We start from the raw sequence: 27,841 nt of genomic DNA on the forward strand, positions 1-27,841 counted from the left end.
TGTGCAGTCCATTAAGTCTTTTGTAGTACTGAGCACTGCAATGGTTGGGCAGCACAGTAACAACTCCATAATTACAATTGCACAGTTTCACCCTGGAATGCCACACTATTTGCTACAGTCTGCAGCCTGACACCAATACAACTCAATGTTACCAGTTCAAAGTTCATATACAGGTGTTTTAGTCTCTTTTTTAAACTTATTTCTGGACATAATCAGTTTAAATTTTGGTGCTAACACACACAGTAATTGCTGCTTGTGAAGTACCCACAATTAAACTCAGTCTAATTCCTGCACAATGAAAGGAGGGCAGCACTGAGCCCTGTCTCAGCTGATTTCAGGGAAATACCTCAGAATTTTATAGGTATTGTGAGTGTCTCTGAACATTAAGGGTTTAATCTTTCTGCTGTACAAAAGCTTTGTCAGGAAGCTCTGTGAGAAATGGTCTTGACAGAGTTATTTAACCTTTGTCTGCCAGCTTCCCAATCTATGAAGCAGAACTGAGGACATACTTCACTTGGATAACATGAGGATTAAATACTTTGAAGTCCTCTGACTGATAACACACCAGAGAGGAAAAGTTTTAAATTTACCACAGACTTATCTTTTTGTCTTACTAATCAAAGGAGGTTGTCTGGCCATTTGTTGCTCAGACTTGCACTATGATTCCATCTGTGGGACTTGGCTTCATGGTATTTTGGATTGGTGTTATTATTTAGTGACATGACTTAGCTTGCTTTTCTAGTGGAGTATGAAGTTTTGATGTTAACTCCTAATCTTTAAAAAGCTTAGCTTCTATTCTAACTTTTAAAACAAATACTGAGCTGCAGAAAAATCTTTCTGAAGCTCTTAAGAGATTACTGAAGATCATTACTGTGAGGGATTTGCAGTCTCAGGACCAATATTTTATACTAGATGTATGCAGAGAGCTGTGGAATTAACCCAAATAAAGGATTTTTACCTTATTCTGCTTCTGGTTGTAGGGGTGACTGATGCTGTAGGAGATGATGAGAGGGACAGCTGAGGTGAGGTGGTGCCCATTGCCATGAGAGATGCTGGAGATGCTCCATCAGGTGCACTGATGTCTCGCTTGATTTCTTCACTGCTTCTTCGAGACACTAAGGGGGGAAATGCCCACACATTTCTCATTTGCAAACATAAAAACCTTTCAAACTTGCTCTCAGACAAGCATTAGCTCACAACCCAAACACAGAAACCTATATCCAATACTAGGTTTCAACACTCTCCTTGATGCTTTCCACTTTGGAAATATGAAGGATTTAGACTGCACTAGCAACATTAATGATCAAGCCTGTATTTTGAAAAAAAAATTTGATCAGTGTATCTTAACGGAATATCACTACTTTCATTTGAAGGATTTAATGAATGAGAAGGAATTTTAACATCAAAGCATTTATTTTCCTCTAGTCCATGTAGTTACACTGCAAAGCTTCTAGTAGTTAAGGAAAAAGAAAATCAAATCAGTTTAGAGATGACAGCTGTTTTATTTCCATTTAATTTTAATGAAGAATTGGCACGTATGTGATGCTCTGGACATTAATTAAATATCATCAAGTATATCAAATGCCGACCTGAGACCAGTCAGCCACATTCCACAGAGCTTGCTTCATTTTATCAAAGAAAATGATTTTTCTTTTAAATGAAAGCACAAGCATTGTACTCTGTAAAACCAAATTTGGAATTGTTACATGTTCTCTACATGGAAGAATTTCCAGTTAAAACTACAAGGTTTGCCTTTATACCTAAATAGTCACCATCGTTTATGTTTGTGCAAATCAAAGATTGAACTCTCCACATAGATCAGAGACTTATTTTCTAATGACCTGGAGGAAAGTACATTAATTTATCAATACCAAACACAAGAAATCTGTTTTTTCAAGACAACTAAAAACTATCTAAAACTTGTAAGCATTTACTCAGATATAGGTGTTTTTTAAAAAACATTTATCTCAAATCAATTCTGCCTAGGCTACACAAAGTATCATTTTCACAGTATCACTCTATCTGTGCTATAACTAGGAAAGATTTGGCTTTAGAAGCCCCTGCTGCTACTGAGGTATCAGTACATACAGCTTGATAGTAAACTAACATTCTGCGTAAACTTGTGTTTAGCAAGTCTGGGTTTTTTTAAATCCCAAGTTAACACAAAATGTGCAGCAACCCCCATCAGTAACACTGAAGAGTAATTGTAGGTTATGCCAGTCACAAAGTAGAACTGAGAGTTCCTAATTTTACTGATCACCTAAAAACCGTGGTATTACCTGAAATAGATTTGGCACTTTCCATAGCAGGGACTCTTGGCAAAGAGGCTGGCCGGCTGGTGGATGATGTTCTCAACAAATGTTCTGGACAAAGGAAAAAGGGAGATCATCATTACAGAAGATTCCAGTAAAGTGTAAGACATTTAGGGCTGAGTCATGAATATTGTCCACCAGTGCCCAAGTCTGGCTGTTTTAACGAGAGCAATTGATTTTATCTGTAAGATAGAGAAGGCCTACAATTGCTCATTCCCAATGAAGTGCACTGTGAATACAGCATAACCACCTTAATCCTTTTTCCCTAAAGCCTCTTGTTACTTCACTTGCCCTGGTCATCCAAAAAAATCCTTAAACCAAAAGGCTGAGAAAGGAGCCCCCATTCAGCACAGAGACAAAAATATTCAGTGTGCCCTTCAAATGTTCATCGGTAAAACAGATTTCTTTGTCCCTCAGGTGATTTCTTTTTTCCTCCCCTCTGATTTATTGGATTGGCAGTTTTTTGGGCTCTATGTTTTGGGGTCTTTTTATTTTATTAAATAAAACCACACATTTTTTCTTTTTCTCCTCCATGCAGTGGAGTCTAAGAGGTGCCTTTACATAATGTATTGCAGGACTAGTTCTGTGTAACACCAGTGAGTAAAAAAAAAAAAAACCTACAACAAAATTAATTTTCTGTAGCAACAAATCAAAGCTATTTCCTATTATGAAATATTCCTTCAAGTTAAAACAGCAAACAAAAGGTTTACATACTCCTACGTAAAACCACTTAGAATTCTTATAATTTGAATATAAAACCTCATGGAAACAAGGATTAACAAAAGTGAAACCCCATTTATTAGTTGAAAATGTGACATAAGGAGAACACATTGCTACAGAGATACACCAAAAATATATCTGTATGGCTGTAAACAGGAATCCTGTCTGGCACCCTCACTATTGGAACACAATCCTGCTGCTCCTGCACTCACTGACTCTAAGGAAAACACAAAAGCCATGTCAAACATACCACTCGTTTTGTGTTTAAGCTTATGTCTACCCATGAACTCTGTAACAATTGAAGAATCCTGAATTATCTTCTTGGAAAGGTATTTCAATATTCCTAAAAATATCAAAGTTTCTAAAATTAAACCTGCAGCTGCATTGTACAAATAGCCTCAATATGGATTCAACAAAAGCAAGAAGGAAATCTGGCACATACAGACTATTATGAAGTGCTACAGAAAAAAAAAAAACCCAACCCTTTAGAAAACATCAGACCTCAGGAATACCAAACTGAGAGGAAATATTCAGCCTGGAGTCATATGGGGATTATCTTGAGAAACATCTACACACAAAAAGCCCCTAAAGTAGGCATAAATCAGAGAGCTACACCCAACACATGATAGCCATTCATTCTCACAGGAAGAGCACATTGTGAACAGGGTTTTGAGAGACAAAACAAAGTTCACAGAACAGGGAATATTGGGAAATAGATAAATCAACACTCGATTCCATTCAATTTTTCATCTGGCTCCTGAAGATTCAATACTTAACAATTTATTTTATTATTCACATGCAATGCCAGCCATCATCCTTGTTTTGTTTTGGGGGGTTAAAAAACCTGCAACCACACAATAAATAATGTAACCCCAGAGATGGGATCATTTAATATCTGGGGCTGCAGCAAGACATGTCCCTGAAATTATCTTATCTTGATTTTACAAATGATCTTAGTTTATGCACACACTAAAAAATTGTCAGGATAACGCCAAGTTATCAGCATGCAATTGTGGTTCTGTTGAAAATTCAAAAATGTATCTTTATGTTACACCACAACATGTGATGAAACACAAGTAAAAAGAACTCAAACATGAGATATTCTACAAAGATATTTTGATAATAAAAAGTATGTAACATGCTAATGCTTTGGATGCTAAATGATTTTTAAAAAAAGTATTAATAGCAGTGCTAAAAACAAAGTTTAAATGAACTTGAATCAATACCTTGAACAGGAATTTCTGCATAGCTTGGTCTTTTGTCTGTCAGTGTAGCAAGGGGTTTTGAAGCCGAGATTGGCCCACTTATGGAATGCCTCTGAAATGGAAAAATATTTGTGTCAAACGTAAGTGGAAGGTATAAAATAAATGTGGAATTGCAGAATCAGCTTTAGAAACTCAGATATGACATTATTACTAACTTAAAGTATCTACAAAAATAACCTTTGAAAATTTTTACTTCTTTACTTTAAAAACCTTTATTTTTGCCAATCTGACTATGCCTTGATACTGTAACATTTACTTCTTTAAACTGAAACCTGTACCTCAGACCAATGTTAAATATTAAGGCTGTGAATTCTCTTGCAGCTTTTGTATTAATTTTCACCTTCATTTATATTTTGTTTGAACAAACTTGTTCTGGTTAAACTTGGTGTGTTTATTCAAACCAATATGACCCCCTATATATAGCCAAGGTTTTAGTGCTTGATTTGTGTTATTAACACAAGCCTTTACAGCTTTGTGTCTCTTCCTGGAAAGCTGGGTTAATGGTATATTGGGTAGAGTGACCCAAAGCACTCTTTGCTTAGAAACACAATACTGAAAAGATGGGGTTTATTCAGCATGTCAAAAGCTTTTGTTCCCACCTATTTAACTGAGATGCTCTGGGAACAAATGGAGAGACACATTTTGTTAATTATTTGTCAAATATGTAACGAAGCACAAACAATTTTTTTTGCCTTCTCCGGTCACTTTAATTTTTGTTCTCCTCTAAATAGCTAGGAATTGAGTATTTTGTTTTCAAGTTTTATGTAAAATATTTAGCAATACATGGCTTTTAGCAAGCACATGATCACAGCTATGTTAAGACTTGCACACAATTCAGTACTCACTGAATAGGACTAAAATAAGCATTTTAGTCTCACACAGTGAACTGTACAAAGCAATAATTATCCTTATAGTTACTGAAACTCAGATTCAGCTGCTGAAGACTCATGGAGGATCGCCCACAATTATTTTAAATTAATCATTTCAAAGAGCCTATTGCAAATAATAGTTCATTCTTTATTCACCCTGTCCTTTCCATTAGATTCCAATATTTAATCATAATCAGTCCTCTAATGTGTTTATCCTGAAAACTCTTTCAGGTCTCCATCTGGTCCAAGATTAGATGAGAAGGTTAAATGAGTCTCATCTTCATAAAATACCAAAGGTCAGATGTTTCTCATGCCAAATTATGTATGCAAGACAGACAAATCCAGCACTGTGATTAAAACAAGTTAACAGTATATACTTTACAGCATCCCATGGCACAGGCAGGATTACAGGGCTACATATTCATTATTGTGAGTCAAACTAGAGTTATGCTTTTATGCTAGAAATCAAATGGCAAGAACTGCCAACATACAGCATGAAGAATTTCATCAATTCATATATCCAATGTCCTGCACATGCACTGCAAAGATTGTACCTTTAAATGTGCAGGTGACAGTGACAGTGATTGTGAGCCATGCACAGAAATGCCCACAACAGCTTCCCCCAAGAGCTGGTATTTCACACTTACATCACCTACTTAAAAAAAACCCCAAACATTTCCCAGGTAAAGGACAAGAACTATACCAAAGTAAGAAATTTCATTCCATCTCCCCAACCCTGGAAAAAGTAAGCACCCAGGGAAAGCAGCAGATAAACTCCCTTGTCTTTATATTCCTCCCTAGGCATCTGCTTTGGTCACTCCAGTGGCATACCAGACCAGCTAAGCTTCAGGCTAACCCAGCAGGGCTGTTTTCACATTCTGGAGAGCATTCTCTTCATACCACTCTTCCTAAATTGTTCTGCACTACTGCTAGAAGCCACAGTAAAACACAGCTATGTTCCACTGCAGGCTTGGACCTGAAGCCAGAAAGGATTTTGTTTGTTTGTTTTCAGTTGCAAAATATATCCAAGAATCTATCTCATTATACATACACACACAGCTGTAAAGAAAACAAACCAAGCAAACAAAAACTCTTCAAGACTGAGGAAATTCATGACACAGTTCAAAGACAAAGCACATGGTTGATGCATCTGCACTTGAACCACCATGTTTTTCACAACCAATCTTATCACAGTTTCAGCACCGTGCCAGTTTCTCAGTAGGTGCCCATGTAAATTTCCCCTGTGATAGCATTTAAAAGCAACTGAGATTAATGATAATAAACACTGCAACAGATACAGAGATCCATCTTTCCTCAAAGACCTTAAATGATGGGTGACTTCTATAAGGTGGGAGCTAATAGGTCAATTCAAATTGTGATTACTTATTAACATCTTGCTTTTCAATTGCAAGGGAGCAGAAACAAACAAAAAATGTTTAAAAAAAATCACAATGAACACAACAGTAGAAAATGAGGCAGCAATATGAAAACAAAGAAAACTCAATCCCCTTCTCTCTTGAGCAGAAAATATCCTTTAAATGCAATTCACATAACTGAGGTCATGAAACCCAATTGCCTTCTCGATAATTACAAGCACTTTGAAGAAAACCACCTCTCTTCAGAGAGACAATAGAAGCTGTTTTCATTTACACACCCTCCCCTTTGTTTTTCAGGCAATGTTTGCCACTAATGAGTATCCAGCTGTTAATGACTTGGGTCTATACCAGAAGTTGAATTCAAAATTCAAGTAATTCTGGCAGACCAAGAACATCAAACAAGAGCTGTAAACCTGAGCAGCTTTGCAGTATTCTAAGAGATTACTTTGGTTCATGGTAAATTTACAGGTAAATAAAGTGAGATAAGCCTTAGGCTTCACCGAAAAGTCTTCTGTCTGCCAAAGCTCTGGTTCAGCCCTTTAAAACATGACATTAAGTCTGCCTCCTCCTACAAGAGCACAGAAATAAACAGAAATATAAAGACAGATCAATAGGAACAAAGCATCTGTCAGCGAACTTGTCACATTTAACTAATTTAGAAAATTGCTGTCAAGAGTGACTGAACCACAAGAAGTAGCAGAAGCTCTCACAAAAAAACATTTAATTCTTTCTCTTTGCTTTAAGGCTATCTATTTGTTTCATGAAATTCACTTTTAAATGAATAAAAGCTGCACTAGTCTAAGCACAGGAGGTCAGTCTGTTCCAGGTATTGTTCCTTGAGGACTAAAAGCTAATATGGATATAGAGCCCTCAGTTCAGGCAGAGAGAATCTCTTACCAAATAATTATGTTGACCTACAGTAAAAATCAAGTTTTGGAACTTCTGGATAGCAATATCTTGAAGGCAACAGGAGAATTACTGATATTAGAGGAGTAAAACACAAAGTACATTCTTTGATTTTTCTTTATGAATCCGGTCCCAACTGCTTTGTCCTTAAACTTGTTGCCTTCTGCCAAAATTTCATTTCACACAGCAAGTGAGATAAAAAAAACCAGCAAAGATATACAAAGCGGAACATCAGAGTCCTGACAATGCCGTCTCAGAGCACCCAGGCTCCTGCAGCAGCTGATCAAAAGGACAAAGCTTCAGCAGGGACAGCACAAAATACACAGCACCATCACCCACTGGCCAAACGCTGTCAGTACAAAATGAACAAAGATCATAAAGTTGCAATTATTTCAATCCTCCTTTGTCAGGCCTGTATTGGAAGATACATTTACACTGATGATTGCTGACAGACTGCAGAGATCTCAGACCACTGCCAAAAGGGATTACTGCTGTTTCCCTGCCAGGCACAGGACGAAGAACTGACAAACAGCAACTCTCAAACTAAGGAATGCAGGTAAAGTCTTCCTCTCACGCTTTTCAGTAGCACAAGAATAGCAATGGTTGGGAGTATTTAACAAGAACTTACAAATTTCCAACGTGGTTCTCAGTGAAAGACTCTCGTTAGACTGAAGAGTAATTACTTACTTAAGGCAACATTTTATCATTATTTCCCCGGCAAGTCAGCCAATATTTGTATGTTATCACCTGTAGTTTCACACAATCTTCTTCACAGAGAAGGATTAAATGCAGTCATAAAACACCCACCTGCATAGGGGATACAGCAGCAGCCGGGGGAGTTTTCATGGGACTTGGGCTCAGGGGAGTGCGAGGAATTGTGGCAGCAGCAGGGCTTGGAACTAGGAGGAACGTGGAAAGGAAGCCATCATGAGCATGACACTGCTCTGCAGTGCAACAGGAGACTGCTAAAGCCAACTCTCACCTTGTACTTTACATTACTAGTTTTACCAGATCACACTTTCAGAATTTCAATTAGCATTTGACTGAAAAGTCATTTGAAAGTATGCCTACACATTTACTCCTCTGCAATTACCTTCATTTTCTGTCTTTCTATCATCCTTGGTAAAAGCATAAGTTTGCTGGGGGTGGACAAGGCTAAGGTGCAGGATACTATTACCTTGGCAGATGTAAATTATGGCATTACTGTTCTCTGATCTCCAGATAATTAAAGAGATAGCAGCAGGCTCCTGGCTCTGCCAGTAAGACAAGAAAGATAAACAGTATCACCTGCTTCTCCTTTCTAGTTCCTAATCAAAGTCCACAAGTACTAGATATTATATACCTTAGATTTTGGGATTAAACAAGTAACATGTTTAGAAATGTATAAAACCAGAAAAATTCTAAATTGGTGAATCAGTTATCTGATTATTTAACAGCATGATCAGATGAATGCTGATGTAGAAGGCAGATATTACCTTGAAATAAAAGATTCCAAAGAAGGGAGAGGGGATTTATCATTTAACCAAACTAACTCTGGCAAGAAAGAACCTTCCTCCAGTAACACACTAAAAAAACCTTCTAAATTAACACTCGAAAAGTAAAAAACTGTAAATACCTATGAACAAAAAGAGCAAAGATGGGAATAGAAGCATTTACAGAATCCTCAAATAACAGAGATGGTTCTACATCTTAAACTTCCTGGTTCTAAGCAGTCAAAAGCAGCTCTGCTGTGGACAGTACTGTACTGTAGGTCTCTGCTAACTCAGTCTACTACAGACCAAGGCTTTTTATATTAGAGACTTACAGTGACTTTATTGGGCATGAAATTCAAAACCCAAAGACCAGACAAGGGAAAAATTTTGATCCACACAAGGTCTCATATGCAGCTAAAGATGAAACGCAAGTGTTTCTCATTTCAGAGCAATTACTTGGACTCTTTATTCTGCTCACCTATAAAGAAGAACAACACTCATTCCCATAATCAGAATCATAGCAAAGTCCACTGTCTCAAAAGTGAGACTCCTTTCATTTTAGAAAATATTCCCTATATCTTTCAATAGGTGATACTGGCTGGATCTTACTTTTAACTTTTATCAGTGCTCTGAGTATAAGAATGTAAGTTAATAAAAGAAATAAACTCAGCTCTAGCTATTACATGGCTTTTAGAATGCTTAATTTGGTACATTAAGTTCACATTTTAATAATCGGGCTGAAATCAGCTGTGCTTCCAGCTATAATTATGTGTGTCATATGTGTTTATGTATTTCTAATATACAGGAGCACTGAATCAAAGCATCCAGCATATGAGTCACTGGCAATGCGACAGCAAAGAGAAAAATAAAGACAAGACAAAAAAAGGATGCTTGCACTTAACTGCAGTGAACAATCTGTGCTGCAATCCAGTTTGGGTTGCTTTGTCACAGCCATCACTGGCAGGCCATGACAAGACAAAGCAGTTTGCCTCTGAATTAGCTGAGGCATCAGAGGTGACCATGCCAGCCATGCAGAAGGGCAGCCTGGTCCAGCTGCTGCCCTGCTGGTGGAGCTCACCTTGGGAGGAGGCACTGTCGAAGGACTTGATGAGTGTTTTCACAGTGGGAGTTGGCTCTGAGGAGGTGGAGGATCTGCGGCTCAGGCCCATTCCTTGTCTCAGAGCTGCCAAATCTCTCTCTACTGCATTCATGTAATTGTACACTCGGCCACGTTCTTCTTCCTGCCTGAAGTCAATGTGCACCTCATTTAGGGTATTTTAAAAACATTTGAACATGCAAAGTCTTAAAAAAAAATCAATACAAATTTCAAGTCAAATTAAAATCTATGGTCCAAACTGGTCATTACATTAACCTAGCTTTCTTTCCACTGTAATTTAGAAACAGATTATCATTGTAAGTTTTACTATTTGTTAGCAACAGAGCTTAGCATCTGGTTAAAAAATCTATCAAATAAATATTTGATATAAGGCTTAATTCCTGCTCCTATCTCTCTCTCTCAGACACACAGATGGAAAAAACTGAGAGTTAAGGGTTTCACCATTTCACAAGAAAATAATCACCTCAGAGGGAAGAATCTTTTTCTACTTGAATAAATGGCAAATAATTTAAATTAATACTAAGGAGGTAAGAATACATTTCTGGCATACATCTTTAGGCAGCATCAGCTTTTCCTAAAGTTTTGCAGCCTGTGCTATCTCCTATCCTACTGGATGTTGGGTTAAATGTAATGTAAATCCTACAAAGTTCCCCTTTATGTAGAAAAAAAAAGTTTACTATATACACATCACAAACATGATTGCTGTAAGCTATACATGTATTTGATCCCTAGAGACAATGTAGTCAGGATTCAAATGGTGCTGTCCAAGATGTTCCTATTTGAGGACTTTAATACTTTTAGACATATAACTCAGTTTCTAAACAACTGGAGCACCTAATCCAAGCCATAATACATTACAATTTGGATTATTTTTTTTTAATATACAAAGCATCTCTAATTATCAGTGACAAGAAAACAGTACAAGTTATATGCAGAACTAGATGAAGGTTTCTTCTTAGGTAAAAACCCAGCTGTGTTTTTAACCACACCAAAAGCTTTGGCTGTTAGTAATATTAATGATGGTACAGAAAAGCCAACACAGCTTGTTTTCCACACTGTGGAAAGCAAAGTCATGTTTGGCTGTTAAACTGGAAAAATCCTCCACTGCAACCTGGTTTTGTAAAACCCTGGGTGGATGAAGTATACAGTATAAAGAAACCAATATTGCTGCTGTAAGTGTACCTGTTTTGACCGCAGAAAGCAGCATAAAGCAGCTTGTTGAAGTATGGATCCTCACAGTGAGAGGATTTCCAAACTTCTGGAGTCTCAGTAATTAAGAAACTAAATTTCTAAAATTGCCCCTGCCCTGCAGAAGAGACCACATATCCCTGTTGTCATTTGCATACTTGCGTGACTTTATCTCCTCCAGCTCCTTAGTGAGCTTCTCATTTTTCTCCTGAGCTTCGTGCAACCTGCGCTTCAAGTCGCCAATCTCTTCCTGGGCCTCTGACTTGATATCATTGGCTATAACCACTGCAGTCTGCAGGTCTGCCTGGAACTGACGCCATTCAGCTGACTCCTCCTGGAAGCATGATTTTGGAAGTTAAAAATAAAAGTTATCCTTATTATTCATAGTTTTCCTATGTTGCTAAAGGAAACAATTTACAGGAATGACAGAAGCACTCATCCAGTGTAAGGGACAACCTAACTTACAAGTTAAATTGAAGAGATTTGCTGGAAGTAACTAGATTTTGAAAGTCATGAATTTCTTTCTGGAGACAAATAACATGTTCAAAGTGGAGGAGAAAAATATTTAATAATAAACACTACATCAAAATACACAGGAACATTTTCTCCTAAGCCCAACACCCTATCTTTGTGACACCGAGAAATTTTTAGCATTGTTTAGTGTCTGTAGGTTAGTAAATATATTCCCATGATGCTTGTGTCTCAGAAGTAATTATTTTAATGGTATTACATCTAATCATATTATCTTTTCACAGTTTCACATGCTGGTCTTACAACATTCTAAGCTTACAATTTATTGACTTTTTACATTTTTACCTACCCGGAGTCTCCTATGAAGATTCTTTATTTCTCTTTCCATGTCATGCTTTTGGTCTTGAAGTTTTTTAACTGTATCTGGAAAGAAAGTTAAATTCCCTGTAAGATCTTAGTCAGGGATTTATTTACTTAAAAATGAGTAACTGAAAAGACCTGCAAATGCTTTTGAAGACTTACTCAGAGAATACACATTTATAACAAAAGACATCTGAAAAAACAGTATGAGAAGGAATAATTTGCCAGAGGGTGCTAATAGATACACACTCCTCTGTGACTGGTAAGGGCAGTAGCATAAGCAAATCCAATTCTTTAACAAATCCCAAATCACAATATTAAAATGACAAAGCAATAACAAAGTAAACAAGATAGACAATTTAACATTAAAGGATCCTAAAAACATGGATGTCTGGGGGTTTTCCCTCCTCAAACATAAGCTGCAGCTACACAAAGGCTTTTGATTCACAGTTTAATTCCTGCCACAAAGCAGCTGACATAACACTCGCAGCCGAGCCTTCCACAGGGATAAAACTGAACTCGTGTCCCCAAGAATCTGACATTCTTGTCTATCAAGCTACTGTTTGAGGTCAAAGCAAACTATATTTACAGCAAAAGGCCAAACAGTCTGTGAGCTCGTGTTATGAGAGAGATGGTCCCCTAAATCTGTCAGCAGCCACACAAAAGGGTTCACAGCCCGATCACCACCAGCTCCTGTGTGGCGTCTGACAGACTGGCTACTGCAATTATTATTCATTTGTGACTTTATTCAATACACAAAGACAATGTGATTGATTACTCCATTCTTAAAACTAAGCAACTAATGAAGAAGAACACAGCATAAATTCCTAATTAGCGTGCCACTTCACTGATCCTTGGATTCTAGGATGTTTTATTTCTATAGCATCATGTGACTATAAAAACTGTAAAAATGATGGAGCAACTGAGTAAATGCACTTTTTAGTTCAGGTTCATTATTCCAACACCTGCTGGAAACAAATATTTTTCCTGTATATTAGTAATACTCTTTCCAGAATATGCCTAATACATTTAGGCTGTTCAAAACACAAAAGCTCTCCCCACAGCCCCAAATACAGGGACTTTTTATTTCACAGTTAATTTCTTTACAAGAATCACATAAACCTCAGTTGGCCTGAAAACATGATAACCTTTCAGACCTGCAAAAGGTGGAACATTAAAATTAGACAGACACTTCTGTATTTATCTCCTCCTTGTAAGACTGCCCATTTTAAGTTGCACTCAGCTGATCTTTAAGCTTTGAAGATAAGCCTACAGGGTGGGCCACTCAAATCTCATGCTACCATGATACTTTAGCAAACCACTCCAATTTTTAGCTTGTCTTTTTATACACAGCGTGTTTGAGCTAAATTCAGAACTAAGAGGCCAGCTTTAGGTCAAAGTTATAAAACTTGCTCCCCCCACCCTTTCCTTTAAATACATTTTGGAACAAATCAAGTCGATGTTCATTTTGACTTTTAAAACAGTTCAAAGAAAAAATGTTTTTAAAAACAAAATTTGCAGTACTGCTAAAAGCAAGCTATCTAAAAATAACCACAAACCAGAAACCATAAATGCACCCACAGTTTTTAAAGCTTGTGTAGTGCCATTGTTTGGAGCTTCTGTGAGTTATGAAACGCACCATTAAATTTTAGTGTATTTATGCTTTGAAGTAAAACACAATGGTCTGAATATTCTGCAGGTACCATAAACAATACAGAGCAGTTCACAGCAGTTGCTGGAAAATAATGTTCTCCCTCCTCCCTCAACCAATCAAGGAGATTAAAAAAAACCCAAACCCACCAAATTCCAACTGAATTTAAAATGCAGTGAGAAATTCAGACTAATACAAGTCATTTCACCTCTTCCACCAACTACAGCCTGAAAATTCAAGTAGTCAAAATAGGTAGAAGCTGCCATGTGGCATCTTTCCTTTCTGCATCCTCACAAACTCCATGTTCTTCTCTAACACACACAAACCCTTTCCACCTCCACATCCCTGAATTTTCAGTATGGTAGGACAGGTATTTCTACCATTATCCAGTCTCCTCTTTTTAAGGATCATAGACAACAAAGAAGACAGAGAGAAAAGTAACTACAGGTTAGGATAAATGAAGAACAAGGAGACTCTTCTGATGAATGAACAGGATAATCAAAAATGGCAAATCAGCAAGCTGCTCGCATTTTACTGCGAGATCAAATCACATCTACATTTCACAAAATGATATTGATATAAACCACAGTTTGACAAGGCCTTGCCTCTACCTAAAAGGCAGAAAAATTAAATTATGAGACATGTAGACTACAAATGGTAAAAGAAAACCATTACAACTAGGGCTGCGGGTGGGAGCAAGAAACTAAGATATAATCTGAATTTTGTAAAGCTACTAGAGAACAGGTATCATTATATTCTGTATTTGTAAATTTTACTCATTATAACTAGCAGTTAGAATTTATCACTATGAAATAAAAATTAGTTATCAATGTTCAATTGTTTAATTTCCATAGTCTCTGGTGAGAAAATAAGGGAAAAAATACTTAGAATATTCAGACACGTGCAGTAGTTTCAGAAAAAATGACATGACAGTTCCTGGGAAGGGACATTAAATCAAGTAATCCTGACACAAGCAAATCCACAATGGGCACTCCCACAGTTTTTGTACTGGTTACACAGGTGTGCCTTATACTGGGAGAGCATTTCGATTCTTTAGCATAGAAATGGCTACACAGAGTAGTTACCACACTAATCACAGAGTAGTTTAAGAACTACAGCTTCCTTCCGTAAGGAAGAGGTACTGGGTACAAATAACAAAGCTCAGGCAATTTGTAGATCAATCTTGCTTTTGAGCTCATCATGTCAGATAGTGCATCTATACAGAAAGAAAGCTGACTTTTTAAGGGTTTGCCTTTAGCCAAGAAAAAAAAAAAAGAAAAAAAGAAAAAAAAAGAAAAAAAAGTACAAACAAAAAATGAACATCCTATTGACTTTTCCAACACTATGTTAGAAAATGCCTAAATATGGTAATGTAAACATTTCATTTCATAACTGCTGTCAAAATCCTTTTCAAATGAGTTATAGCAGAATTAAAACTAGCACTGTCAGCTCCATAAAAGAACTATTCACTGAACAAGAAATATATCCACCTTCTAGCTCACCTACCCTTGTCTTAAAAATTTACTGACTTAAATAGTTACAGACTAGGAGAACCTACGTGCACATGCACCCTGTGCTAAGAGAACAAGCTATGATGGTTTTTGTGCTTCAGAAGAAAACCCTGACAAGTGGTAAGCTAACCTGCAAATGCACATTTTCTACACAACAGGAGTCAAAATTTTCTGGAACAAATTTCCCCACCAACTCCTATGAACTGCTTGGAAGAATAACAGGTTTCTGTTTCCCCCTTAGTTACTGAGGATGACTAATGTGACAGCTGGACTACCTGACTACTGAAAGTTTCTGGGAGTCAGAAGTGAAACCCAGAGGGAACGCGCCACCTAGTGCAGTGTCTGCCTTCCCCACTGCCTGCCCTTCCTTCTCCACTGCCTGTTTCAGCTCAGCATGGTAGGGAGGATATAAAACATACAGATTATTTTAATATTTCTTAGACGTTTTACATACAGTAGAATCGTAGAATATCCTCAGTTGGTAGGGACCTATCAGGCTCATCGAGTCCAACTCCTGGCCCTGCACGGGTCACCCCAACAATCCCACCCTGTGCCAAACACTCCTTGAGCTCTGTCAATCCTGAGGCCATGACTACTGCCATGGAGAGCCTCTTCCAGTGCTCAGCCACCCTCTGGGGGAGGGAACCTTTTCCTGGTATCCAATCTAAACTTCCCCAACATAGCTCCAGCCATTTCCTCAAATCCTGTCACCTCAGAGAGAGCAGAGATTGAAGACCACAAGGAGGTCTCCCCTCAGTCACCTCTCCTCCAGGCTGAACAAACCAAGTGCCCTCAGCTGCTCCTCATTAGGCTTCTCCTCCAGGCCCTTCAATCACTATGCTTAAAACTCCTCATCCCCCCAGTAATGAGCTTAGCTGCAACGACTGCAGCTCCCACCACATCTGGATGGATGTCAGGAACATCCTGTGTGTTTTTAATCAATGCAATTCGCATCCCACTGCACACATCAAAGAGATCCCTGCTTCTGCAGGCTGACATATTAACAGCTAAAATGTGCCAGTCCATCACAGATTACTGTGAAAAATGTTCCATTCTAAGTTCATTGTGCCTCTTTTTGGTGTTTGAAAAGTCCACAGTGAAGTGTGCCCCAAGTACCAGTGCTTGGAGTGTTTCCCATTCCTACATTACTATTTGTGTTGATTCATCATTAAGTTCAATGAACACTCACCACCTCATCTATAAGGCATCTTTCTCCTAAGTGTAAAATCTGGGTTTGGTATATTTTTTAAGTTATAATTTTCCATTTTGTGTCACTTTAATATAAATTACTAGAATTCTATCTTTTAAATGTTGTATGTACTACCTCTAAGTCCCAGATTTTTCATGATGTTCTATGCTGTCAGTATTTAGAGGCTACCATGAAAAAAATCCTGCATGAGATTTAATTATGAACCCACAGTGAACAGTGTTTTAAAGTTGCCAGAAAAAATACACTTTTTAAAGTTTATGCAATTCTTCGGGTGCCATCCTCTCTCACTGCCACTAGATGCCACTCTCTTTCCTGCATAGAACTAAAACACAGCTTGCTTCCCCAAAGGATCACGTCAGGACATCAGCTGGTCCAGCAGAATTTTCCAAACTATTTCAAGAGCAATGAATAACAGAGACTGTTGCAATTTTTGCAGAGAATTTCTCCCCTGGCAGAGGTTTGTCTGTCTGAATTTTTACCAGCTCAAATTAAATATCTGACAGCTGGTTTGCACCCCCAAAAGCAGAAGCATGTTAAAATCAGAGCTGCCTAATAATCAGGTATTGCTAAGGCAGATATCTGATTATCTGCTTGACTACAGTGCTGCTCTCTGTATGAATGTATTTCAGTTAATGGACAAAACAAAGCAAGTAGAAAAGTGTTCAACCTTTTTGAGTCTTTGCTACAAAATGGCTGTCTTTTAGCACACAGAAAGGGAAAATAACTGCAGAATAAAAACTTCAAAGAATTTTGTGAAGAGAAGCAGCGATTGCCTTTCAAGATAAAGAAGGGATGCTTAGGGAAACAACACTCACAGCCACATGTCTGAAGATACTGAGCTTGAATAAACAATTTAGCTTGCTTAAGACACTAACTTTTCTTGATAGCAGACCAATTTGAAGCCCTTTCTATGAAAATTTCCCTTGTTAGAAGGAATCATGCTTTGGTTTTTTTGCTATCTTGTTTCATCTTTGAATAACATGGAAGACTAACAAATATTTGAATTCTGTAAGTAGCCCTGTGCAAACACAGCTTGCCAGGGAAGAGTTGCCCAAGTTCTTATTTAGATGGAGACTAATTGCAGAATTCCAGCCCATGGTAGGAATGTCTGAGCAGGTCTTCAAGATCAGAAGGCAACTAAGGCACAGAGAGCTAGACAGATACACAGTAAACATGTTTTCTACTACATGTTTTTCTACTTTGAAGAACAACTTAAAAACAGTATTAGCAGATTTCATATTTGTTCTCTATTCATAGGATTTTATTCCCACACCAACTGCTAAGTGGGTCTGGAAAAGCAAAGCCAACTTGATTTTTGTCTTCCCCTAGTGTGTAAGGATTCTGCAAAACCTAGCCAGACTTGAATTCAGTCATACAAAAGACAAGTAAAAATATTTTCAATATTACAGTGTTCTACTTGAGGTTTTTTAAATTATCCTTTCTCTCAAGAGAAATGCATAATACTTACTCTCCAAATCAGATATGATAAGATTGTCATGAAGCTTCACAGCACGGTGCTGCTCTACTTCATCCTCCAACTCAAAGATAGTTTCTTTCATGTCACTCCTCTCAGTCTCTTTTTCATCTAGTTCTGTACGAAGTTTTTCTAGAGTCACATTGAGATCCTCAATTTGTTTCTTGGCTTCTTCTTGGAACACTCGGTATTCATCTTCAACCTGAAGAAGAATATATCTTAGCTGTATCTTAAACATACTTTTAGTTTTGTAACTACCACATTTACAATGGTGGGGGGAAATCTACTTTCCCTTTCTCTTGACAAAACAGAAAAAGCCTGCTCTCTTGTGCATTAATTTTAGAGCTTGCTGGATCTGTGTGATGTAACCAAAAGCAAGTTTCATATTTGTGTGTGAGGTGTTAGTGAGTTGAAGCAGTTCTCAGAGGCATATTATATTAAAAAAAAAAAACCAAAAACCAAAAGCAGGGAAGGGAAGAGGTAGCTGACTTCTCCCTTTCAGGAGCAGGGGAAGAGGCTTCTTTATCCTACCTCATAAAAGTGTAACGTAAGTAACAGAGGCACAGGAACATTAACCCAACAGCAAAAACAGGGTGTCAGAAAACAAGAGAAATTAGGTTGTGGCTTAGGGTGGGTCAATCCAAGCAGGCACCAAGTTTAATAGACAAAAAAAAAAAACAACCTGCTTTTAAGTCATCTGTTTCAGTGGTTTTTACTTTCACTGCCCAACTTTAATTATTAAGATTATTTTAACATTTTCTCACCCCAAACTAAGGTTGATTCTAACAGGCTCGTGATCATGACTAACATTTTGATTTGCAGCTAATATATAGTTCATGCATTAAATTTGGCATAAATTGTTTCTTCAGGAAGATATACCTTTAAATGCGTACATAAAGTTATTAAATATATAGTGTGATTCCTTCTTTTATATTAAATTACAGTAAATGTTTTACTAGACATATCTACTGCACAAATTAGAAATATTTGGGTCAAACCAGAACTGGAAATCAACATTTTGATCCAAAACCTGATCAGCACATAAAGTCTTGCAGAAGGTATGCAATTTAAGCACTAAAGTAGTACAGTATCTTAAATACTCTTTAAGTTTGGCCATTGAAATAAGTTGTGGAGTTTAAATATTTTTAAAAAGTAACACAACAGTTATCCTGTAGCTCAATGTCTCCATATACTTGTTTCAAATGCTGCCATCATTTTCATTAAAAAAGTTAAGAGAAAGTAATCAGTCCTAACACTACTGCAATCCAATTAACCTTGTAATTAATCCTTTACTTCTGAAAGAACTATAGTGGCCACTAACAAGTTATTGTGTACATGAGATGTCAGAATGCAACACCTTTTTAAGCACTACCTTAGCAATGGCATCTTGCAATCGATTGGCATCATTGCGGGTGTGTGCCAGCTCTTCTTGCAGACCACTGGCCAAGGTCTCTGCTTTCTCCTTGTCCAGCCTGACACTCTCCAGCAGATCTTGTATATCTGATTTATCTCCAGAGTTGTGTATGGAATATAACTCAGCAACTTTCTGCTTTTCATGCTCTAGCTGAGCTTTCAGCCTGTTCATCTCAATCTGGTCACTGGCTACTGTGGCCTTGTACTCCTCTAAGGTAGATGCCAGAGCTGTTTTGCTTTTCTGCTCTGACTCAATAATCCGTTCCATGTGGTGGTTCCGTTCTTTTAATGCCCCTATCATTTCCTGGGCCTCCTTGTTGTCTTGTTCTGCCATCTTCAAAGTGTTGCTCAAGTGCTGCTGAACCCCCAGCAGCTGCTCCCGCTCAAAGCGAGCGTTCTCCGCCAGGTCCATGTAACGCTGCTCCAACTCCATGTAGCGCCCGCTCTTCATGTCTTCATCAATTACGTAGGAAATATGGTGTTCATCCAAAAGGGACCGGAAATACTCGATCTGACGGCTGAAGTGTTCCAACTTGTCACTTTGCTGGCACAAGGACTCCATCAGGATTACTTTTTCCTCTCCGAGTCTTTCATTCTCACTGTTCAGTTCTTGTGTTATTTGTTGCAAATCTGCAAGCTCTTGAAGTGTGGCTTGGAGCTCTTCAGCCGTACTGTGCTGGTTTTCTTCCATCTGATGTATTCGTTCTGTCAGACAAGCTACGGATACTTCACTTGCATTGCCACTGCTGCCCTTCCTAGATCTTTCTATACTTGGTACTCCTTCAGATTCTGAAGATGATGGAGCATCTAAGGCATCATCACTTGATGTCAGTGGCTGATAAACTTCACTGCACTCGCTGTCTAAATTATCCATGGAATTACTGTGTTGGTTGTCCATGAGAGTGTTTTCATCCTGACTTAACAAGTCTTCCATTGATCCAGGAGCAGAACCTTCCACTGAAGATGTCAGAGTGCCCCCACCATCGCTGTGGTTGCCAGCTGTAATCTCTGGACTCAAAGACTGATAGCCAAAGAGCTTTTCAGAATTGTCCAGCCTTTGTTCCAAAGAAAAGCCCAAAGCATTTAGTCTGTCTTTTAACATTCGATTCTCATTCTTCAGCTGGTTGAGCTCTTCTCGGATGGCAGTGTTTTGTTCCTGTAACTGGAGCAGTGTAGACTCTACATCAGTTGGCTGATGGACAACAATGGCTTCTTTCTCTTCAGATTTTTCATCCCCTTCAAGCTGATCTTCGTTGAGTCCCAGCTGAGCACGCATGTCCCTCAGTTCATTTCTCAGGTGCAAGATTTCCACATCTTTAGTTTTTGCTAACGTCAGAAGATCGTTCACCTTTGCTTCCAGTGCAGCTTTGTCACTGATCTGATTGTCTGACTTGGACTTGCTCATCCGGATGTCGGACTCGGGGTTGGTGCGGCTGCGGGAGCGCTTTGCCAGCACCGCGTCACTGGGCCCCTGTCCCGCCAGAGGCAGCTTCTTGCTCTGGCTCAAACGAGAACGATCCCGGATTCTCTCTCTGGAAGAGCTTGACTCTTTATTCCCAGATGAAGTGCTACGCTTAGTTGTGGAACTGGTACCTGTATGTTTTTTGAAAGTTAGGAACGTGAGTTTAAAATACAGTATCTGTCACAGAAGGCTGTGTGCTTTGTATCAGCAACACAGTGGGCTGATTTTCTGAATCACACTGGTAAATACACATCATAGAAAATATTCATAGTAAACATTAACCCAATATTCAACATTTTCAGTTTTCTGTATTTTCATCTCATTGCTCTTATCTTATCATAAAGATAAGTATAGATTATTATTACTTTATTTCCAGACACTTTACAGCTTTGCAAGCATTACTGAATCCAAAACATAACAATGCAAGGCAAGACCTGTTTCAATCCATATAGATAACACACTAAATTATTTCACTTTTCTGAACAGTTTCTTACTTAAATAAAGCTCTTACTTAATAAAGCTCTTACTTTATTTCTATAATGCAATACAGAATGTCCAAAATGTTCGCTGTAACAAGCCGTCTTAGAGATTTAGTGCTTGTGTCATGGATTTTTTAAACAGATGATTTTAAAAAAATATATGATTCTCTAAATTAATTATTTTATTTTATATAATAGTTGCATAGTCAGCACTGAAAAAATTAAAAGGAACATCCTCCCAAAAAAGCAATTACATTATTAAAACCAGGAAACTACTACAGAAGGTGTGTGATTTGACCATGATGTTACTGAGCACTTCAGCAGGCAGCCTAGATCCTCAATACATAAAATGAAAATAAAAAGCCCCACAACTTCCATCTTTAAGAATAAATATATCCGTTTACCTGCAATAGTTTTGGGTTTGTTTTCCAGACTGTTCATGGTTGTCCCTGGAGCTGAAGATGCTGTTGATACACAAGTGTTCTTCTTGGCCTTGACACCATTGGTCATTGTCACTCCACCGCCACCAGCCATCCCCGCTAAGAGGTCATCGTTACTCTTAGTCTGACAGAAAGGAAAGAAGCAGCTTTAAGACATCTGGCCCCGAAGGCTACAGAGCCAACATTTCTTCTGTTGAAGATTCCTTCAGTTTTAAAAGTACATATTTGACTAGTCATGTGTCTATGCAAGAATGTTGAAAAGTGTAAGTGCACTGCACTGTGCAGAGCTGGTAAACTGAAACGGAACTTTAAGTCCTTACATATGAGTGACCATTAAAACCAAGTCTTCTCTATCCCCCCCAAAAATTCTTAATGTTTCAGTACCAAGGAGAAAAAAAAAAATTAAAGCACAGTAACACATCATGGTGGAAAACTTAGCAATTTTGAACCGAAAGTTTGCTTATGCACGAAAATTCTAAGAAGGCAATTCTTAGATAATTAAACCACCAAATACCAGGAAAGTAGTATAATATCCTCCAATTGAATATGATCAAATGTTTTGTCTTGGACAAATTCACAACAAAAAGATCAAATCAAAGAAGAACAAAAATCAATCCAACATCAGCAAAATACAATTTCTAGCTCAAAATACGAAGCTACAAATGGCTAGAGAGTAGGATAGAGGCAGAAGAAAAGCCATCCTCACCATATATCCTTGCCTTGCTTTCATGTTCTTTTCTAGGAACTCTCAGAGATGGCATATTTGTTTGATGGACTTTTTGTCTAACCTCATATGATTGTTCCTGAAACTACTGTTAGCCACAAAAGCTGCCTGGAATGTAACAAGGCAGCAAGCACAGGATTTTCAACAACCAGACTCCGAAACAGAGAATACATCTTTCAGAGTAAAGCAAACTCAAGAAATACTAAGCTCTTTAGCATTAATTGGCAGACTTTATATTCTTCAAAATGCAATTTTTCAAACGGTGAAACAATCAAAATATGCTCAACATTTTTCCCATTATATGGGAAAAAAAAATTTAAAAGAAAACAGCTGTGCTAGCAGCATTCCTTGAGCAACTGTATTATTCAGCTGGATAACACATTTGAACTCTCCTCCAACATCCCAGTTAAAAGGTAGCACTTAGGAGTTAACCAGTTGCTTTACATCATGTCAGCAAGTTTGTATTTTCCAGCTCTCACACATATTCATAGTAAAAACTATATGCCAGATATTACAATTTTATACATTAAGAATAAAAGTACACTTGCTTAATTTAAAAAATAGTTGCATGTCACTCTATTCTCTACAGTCTCTTTTTGTAAGTGCCAATTCCAGAACAGCTAGGAACACTGATCACAACATTGTGGAAAGAGCATGGATGGGATCTGTGCCATTTACAAAGAGCAGCTGCAAAACAAAAGGGAGCTTGGGAGGAGAACATATTTGCACTGCATGCAATTGACAGAAATACAGAAAAATTACAGATAGAAACATCTATTTGTAAGGGTAAAATCCTCTAGGAAAATAATGTTTTCATTGAATTATGTCAGAAATTACATAGCCTTCTAAAAAGCTTTATAGCTGGAAGAAAACAGTAACTCCAAGGATCTAGTCTGATGTGCATCTAAAGCTGGCTTTTCTGCTATGAAAATGCCACTGTTTGCTGTGCAAACAAGGTTTTTCCAAGGGCTCCTTCCTCCCAGGAGTCAGACCAGCTCCTTGATCTGCCATGTCACACAGCCGTGCAGACAGCACAGGCAATGGGAACATAAATCAGAGAACAAAAATGGCAGAGGGCTACAAAACCCACAACGCCCATCCAGCTCATGCGGGCAGGATAGGTTGAGCACAAACTACTACTGGTGTACAACAATCCCGGTTTACCTGTCATCTAATTAGATTTTGTATCTAATTGAAATGAATTTTGTGGGCATGGGGGTAGAGGGGGAGGGAAACAACCCTGTGATGAAACTATTGCCTCAACCAAGATATTACAAAATGGCACAGAACAGTGATTTTCTGCTTTGCTGCTGAATCTGCCCACCTGCCTGCAAATGTGATAGTTCAAACAGACTATGAGCTGTCAGCATTTTTACCCTGCTGAAAGAGTGGGGAAATTAGATAAAGATTTTAGACACTTATAGTACAAGTTCATGTTATCAAGCCAAATAGGTCAAGATGTGACTCAGCTTGAATTAAAAAAAAAACAAAACCACTAAGTCAAATACACACTTTCAGACATTAGTCATCTCTAGTCCTTGCTGAACAAAAGAGTTTAAGACAGCCATTCTTCTTCTGACTTACCCATAAACTATTTCTGGTCTAGGTTGGAAGACACTGCCTCCTCTGCAGCCAATTAGTAAACAGTTTCTCAAAGCTGTAACATTATACTCTTGGCAAAGAAAACTATTAAGCAAAGCCTTGGCAAAATTACAAACCAGCAGCTCTCTTCTTAATGCTCCACAATGGCAACTATTCAGAACTTTTAAAATCAAAGTATTTTTGTAGTGTACCTTTTTATTTGAAGCAAAAGCAATGTTGCATGTTTATTAAGCAGCTTTTTACCATTTACTGAGAACTGTGCCATCATGCTTAGCATTAAGACTCCTACATTAAAATATGAAAAATTAGAAAATATCATAATTAGAAATGCTCATCCAGACCTATTTTGATTTTCTGTATTAAAAAACCACTTTGTAATTATACAATTCATATTGTTTTCCTCTCACTACCTTCTTTCAGTGCAACGAAACTTGAATAATGACCTATACAATTCATTTCATCTTAGTGTCTCAACAGGTATATCCTATTTACTGCATCTCATTCAAATCCCTTTATATATATATATAATTATTCCTACCTAGGATTTTCTTTGATGGTTGCTGTTGCTGCATTTGAGTTTTTCAAACATCAAACTTCACAACAATCTGTAATTAAGTTACTGCATTTTGCAAACAGAATAGGAGCCCAGACACATGAATACTGAAAACATACTCTAATTTTTAATATTCAAATATTGGTCTCCAAGTCCTGGCTTTTCAGGGACAGTGGATTTTGCAATTCGTCTGAAGTATAGCTGCTGTCTAATTACAGTTGGGAGTGTTAGCAGGATCACAAGCTCATTAGCTGAAGAAGTCAAAAAATAATGATCTTAGAAATAAGAACACATGATTTGTAGAGTATTTTTTGACAGATTAAAAACTAGAAGTGGCTAGCAGTTAAACTTCTGCAGTAATAATGTATGTAGGGTGCTGAACATTTACACAAGTCCTGGGCAAACTGGGAGACAAAAACTCCGGAGAATGAACCAACCAAGGGACAGGCTCAGCTCTACTGAAGGGTGGGTCTCACAGTTTCTTCCTGTGCTCATTGTCCACACACTTTGAAAATTCCACAAAAAAGGACAAACATATAGAACAATGCACTGAAAGAAGCCCACCCAAATCTGAACACTGGCCAACAGTTCTATCATGAAAGGGATACTATAATTACAAAATAAATTTCAATTTTGCAACATTATTACTGACTGAACCAAGACTGTTATAGTACTGTATTTCCACTCTTTAATAGGGGCCTTTCACTCAATATCCAAATCAAAGGACTGAATAAATCTGTAAGCTGTTGCAATAAAGTTATTTAATGCCAGCATTTTTTTCTGTCAAAGAATATTAAATGAAATTCAGAACACACACCCATTCATCAACTCTAAGAGAATATCCTACAACCACCCTGAGGAAAACAATGGGCCAAATGTTTCATCAACAATATATAATATAAAATTATACAAAAAACTATTTTAAAAAATACAACTTTTATTGGTACTTCTTTCAAGCCAGTAATTATAAATGTGATTTATCATTGCCAGTAAACAAAAAAGCCCCACAAACAACTAACTTTATCAGTTTATAAGTATGGAACACTCAAGGAAGATAAGATTCATCACTATCATGAAGCCACACAGTTGGCACAACAGCACCATAACTCATAAAAGACATCCAACTGCATGAGTAAGCCTGGCTGTAACATAAACCTGAGATAAGCCTTAGTAATCAAGAGAAAATTTTTATTGTGCCTCAAACATAAATTGTCATGAATTCTGATCCCACACCCAAACATTGCCAGAAGTGTTACTAATATAAGTAAAATTGTGAAAGCATACTGGGTCAAATTTGTTCAGTGTTAGATCATCCTCCTCCTTTATCTCCCTGAGAGGTATGACATAAGAAACTTGATAAGTAAACTACAAAGGACTTTAGTTGCTTTGAGAGGTTTCTAGAAATATAAAATAAGTAGTGTCAACAAGCATCAAAAGATTATTTAAAGCTACAAAACTGCAAGATGCATTGGGTGATGGAAGAAAGGAGGGGCACTGGGAGAAAACCTCCCTGAAACCTGGCTTGCAAGTTCATCAGCAAAAGTATTAACTATTCTTCCTTAAAAGAAAAGGAAGAAGAGAAAGGGAACACACCTTCTGACTTCAGTAATCCCACAGAGCTTTTACAGAGAGACCTCAAGCTTTACACTTCTTCAATTTTAGGTCTTTATTTGCCAGTTACTTAAATGGCCTGTGTGGCTTCCTGTGAGTCAGTGACAGTGGTTCAGATCCCAGCTGGACACCCTGTTCCTTGCTCTCTTCATTTGCAGCAGGGCTGCAGCAGCACAGCACTGCACACTGGGCTGCAGAGAGCAAAAGGAGCTGGATCCAGCCATGCTTCCATGCCAGGAAAAGGAGGCAGATCAGGCAGGCTCATACCATCCATCCAACCCAGATGTGGTAGCTCCCAGGTGAAAGCTCCACACCAGCACACCTCAGTATGTGATTGTTGGAAACCATATGCTCCTACATATACAGTCTTGTTTTGGTACTGTAAGAGAAAACCTCTACCTTTGAACTTCTTCTGGGAGCAAGAACCAACTTGTGAAAATTCAGCTCAAGCAGTACTTCAATACAAAGCAAAGGCCAAAGCAGCCAGAAGAATTCAGCTGCACTGACCCAACATGGATCACTGATGTAAAAGAGTTCTCATGTTAGATACTTCATTAGCTCTTTTTTCAGAATTAGTAAATAACTCTTATCAAATCCCATTAGTCACTGACACCATTCAAGCATAACACCACACAAATAACATTCATCAGAACACAATTTCCACTCTGCTCTTCTTGCAGAACAGCCAAGTCCTGCACAGCACATTGCTCTCCATCTCACCCTGCAGTATGAAAAATACAGCGCAAATGACACACAAGATCCTGTCACCCTGCCCAGTGCTCTGTAACTACCCAGACTCCCTCCAGCTACCCATGCAGTCTCTAGTCTAAGCTGCATTAAAGACAAGCCTGAAATTCTACCCTTTTTAAAGTTTTATAGTAAAAAATATAAATAATCAGAATATTCTACTGGTTATTACCTTCAAAAGAGATGCCGATGTCCCAGTTTTGGAGAGTTTTGTTACTGCAGACACTGAGGAGCCGTTTTCTGGTTTGGCTTTTTCAGTTGTTTGAGTTTTATTTACTCCAGGCACTTTGGGCACTGAGCCAACACTCCTGCTTGCTTTCTTCATTCTGGGCTGTCTGTTTATGATGCATTTACAAACAAATCTACAAGCAGAAAGAAAGAGACTTTAAATACAAAATGCAGATGAAAAGCAATGTCTTTTTTTATAATGTTCTATTTAAGACCAGAAGTCCAGAAGAGCAGCAAAGACCACAAATTAGAGCCAAACAAAATGCATGTGACTGACCAATGGTATTTGCCTTTTTTTTAAAAGGAATTTTGCTAAGGACTAAGCACTTCCTACAGCTCCACTCCAAATTATAATTATTTTTTTTTAGTTCTCGTTCCACAAATGGCATTGAACTGAGGATATTTTATAAGTGACCCATGTTGTTGAGTTCACTCATTAGCCAGCAAAAGAAAGGCTTATTAGGGAGCAATGTCCTTTATTTCTGACTGTGGGAAGGAAAACACTGTGGGAGTATTCAGGCAACAGCTTAACTACCAACAACACTGGACCTGAGAAAAGATTACCACCAGCTCAGTAACTGCAGTGCTGAGAGAAAAAATGGCAGTTGCAGAGGAAAAACTTACTCTATAGAAATCCAAAGAAGCTGAAAATTTCAGATTCCCTCAAACCATTTATTATT

General features: G+C 37.9%; 1 protein-coding gene across 2 annotated transcripts in view; it reads right to left on the minus strand.

The window, feature by feature from the left end:
• SPECC1L (sperm antigen with calponin homology and coiled-coil domains 1 like) overlaps positions 1 to 27,841 on the minus strand; it is a 61,945-nt gene that overhangs the window by 20,893 nt on the left and 13,211 nt on the right. For both annotated transcript variants that reach the window (XM_085075981.1, XM_085075980.1), the window contains exons 2-12: positions 27,106 to 27,295; positions 21,661 to 21,820; positions 19,275 to 20,908; positions 17,897 to 18,104; positions 12,046 to 12,119; positions 11,384 to 11,559; positions 9,999 to 10,165; positions 8,256 to 8,347; positions 4,259 to 4,349; positions 2,280 to 2,363; positions 959 to 1,115 (exon numbers count right to left, since the gene is read on the minus strand). In XM_085075981.1, coding sequence (XP_084932107.1) covers positions 959 to 1,115; positions 2,280 to 2,363; positions 4,259 to 4,349; positions 8,256 to 8,347; positions 9,999 to 10,165; positions 11,384 to 11,559; positions 12,046 to 12,119; positions 17,897 to 18,104; positions 19,275 to 20,908; positions 21,661 to 21,820; positions 27,106 to 27,258 — 2,996 coding nt within the window. In that variant the 5' untranslated portion in view covers positions 27,259 to 27,295. The remainder of the gene's footprint in view (positions 1 to 958; positions 1,116 to 2,279; positions 2,364 to 4,258; positions 4,350 to 8,255; positions 8,348 to 9,998; positions 10,166 to 11,383; positions 11,560 to 12,045; positions 12,120 to 17,896; positions 18,105 to 19,274; positions 20,909 to 21,660; positions 21,821 to 27,105; positions 27,296 to 27,841) is intronic.

The sequence above is a fragment of the Lichenostomus cassidix genome, chromosome 15 (assembly GCF_008360975.1).
Source record: "Lichenostomus cassidix isolate B80296 chromosome 15, HeHo_3.0, whole genome shotgun sequence".
NCBI lineage: Eukaryota > Metazoa > Chordata > Aves > Passeriformes > Meliphagidae > Lichenostomus > Lichenostomus cassidix.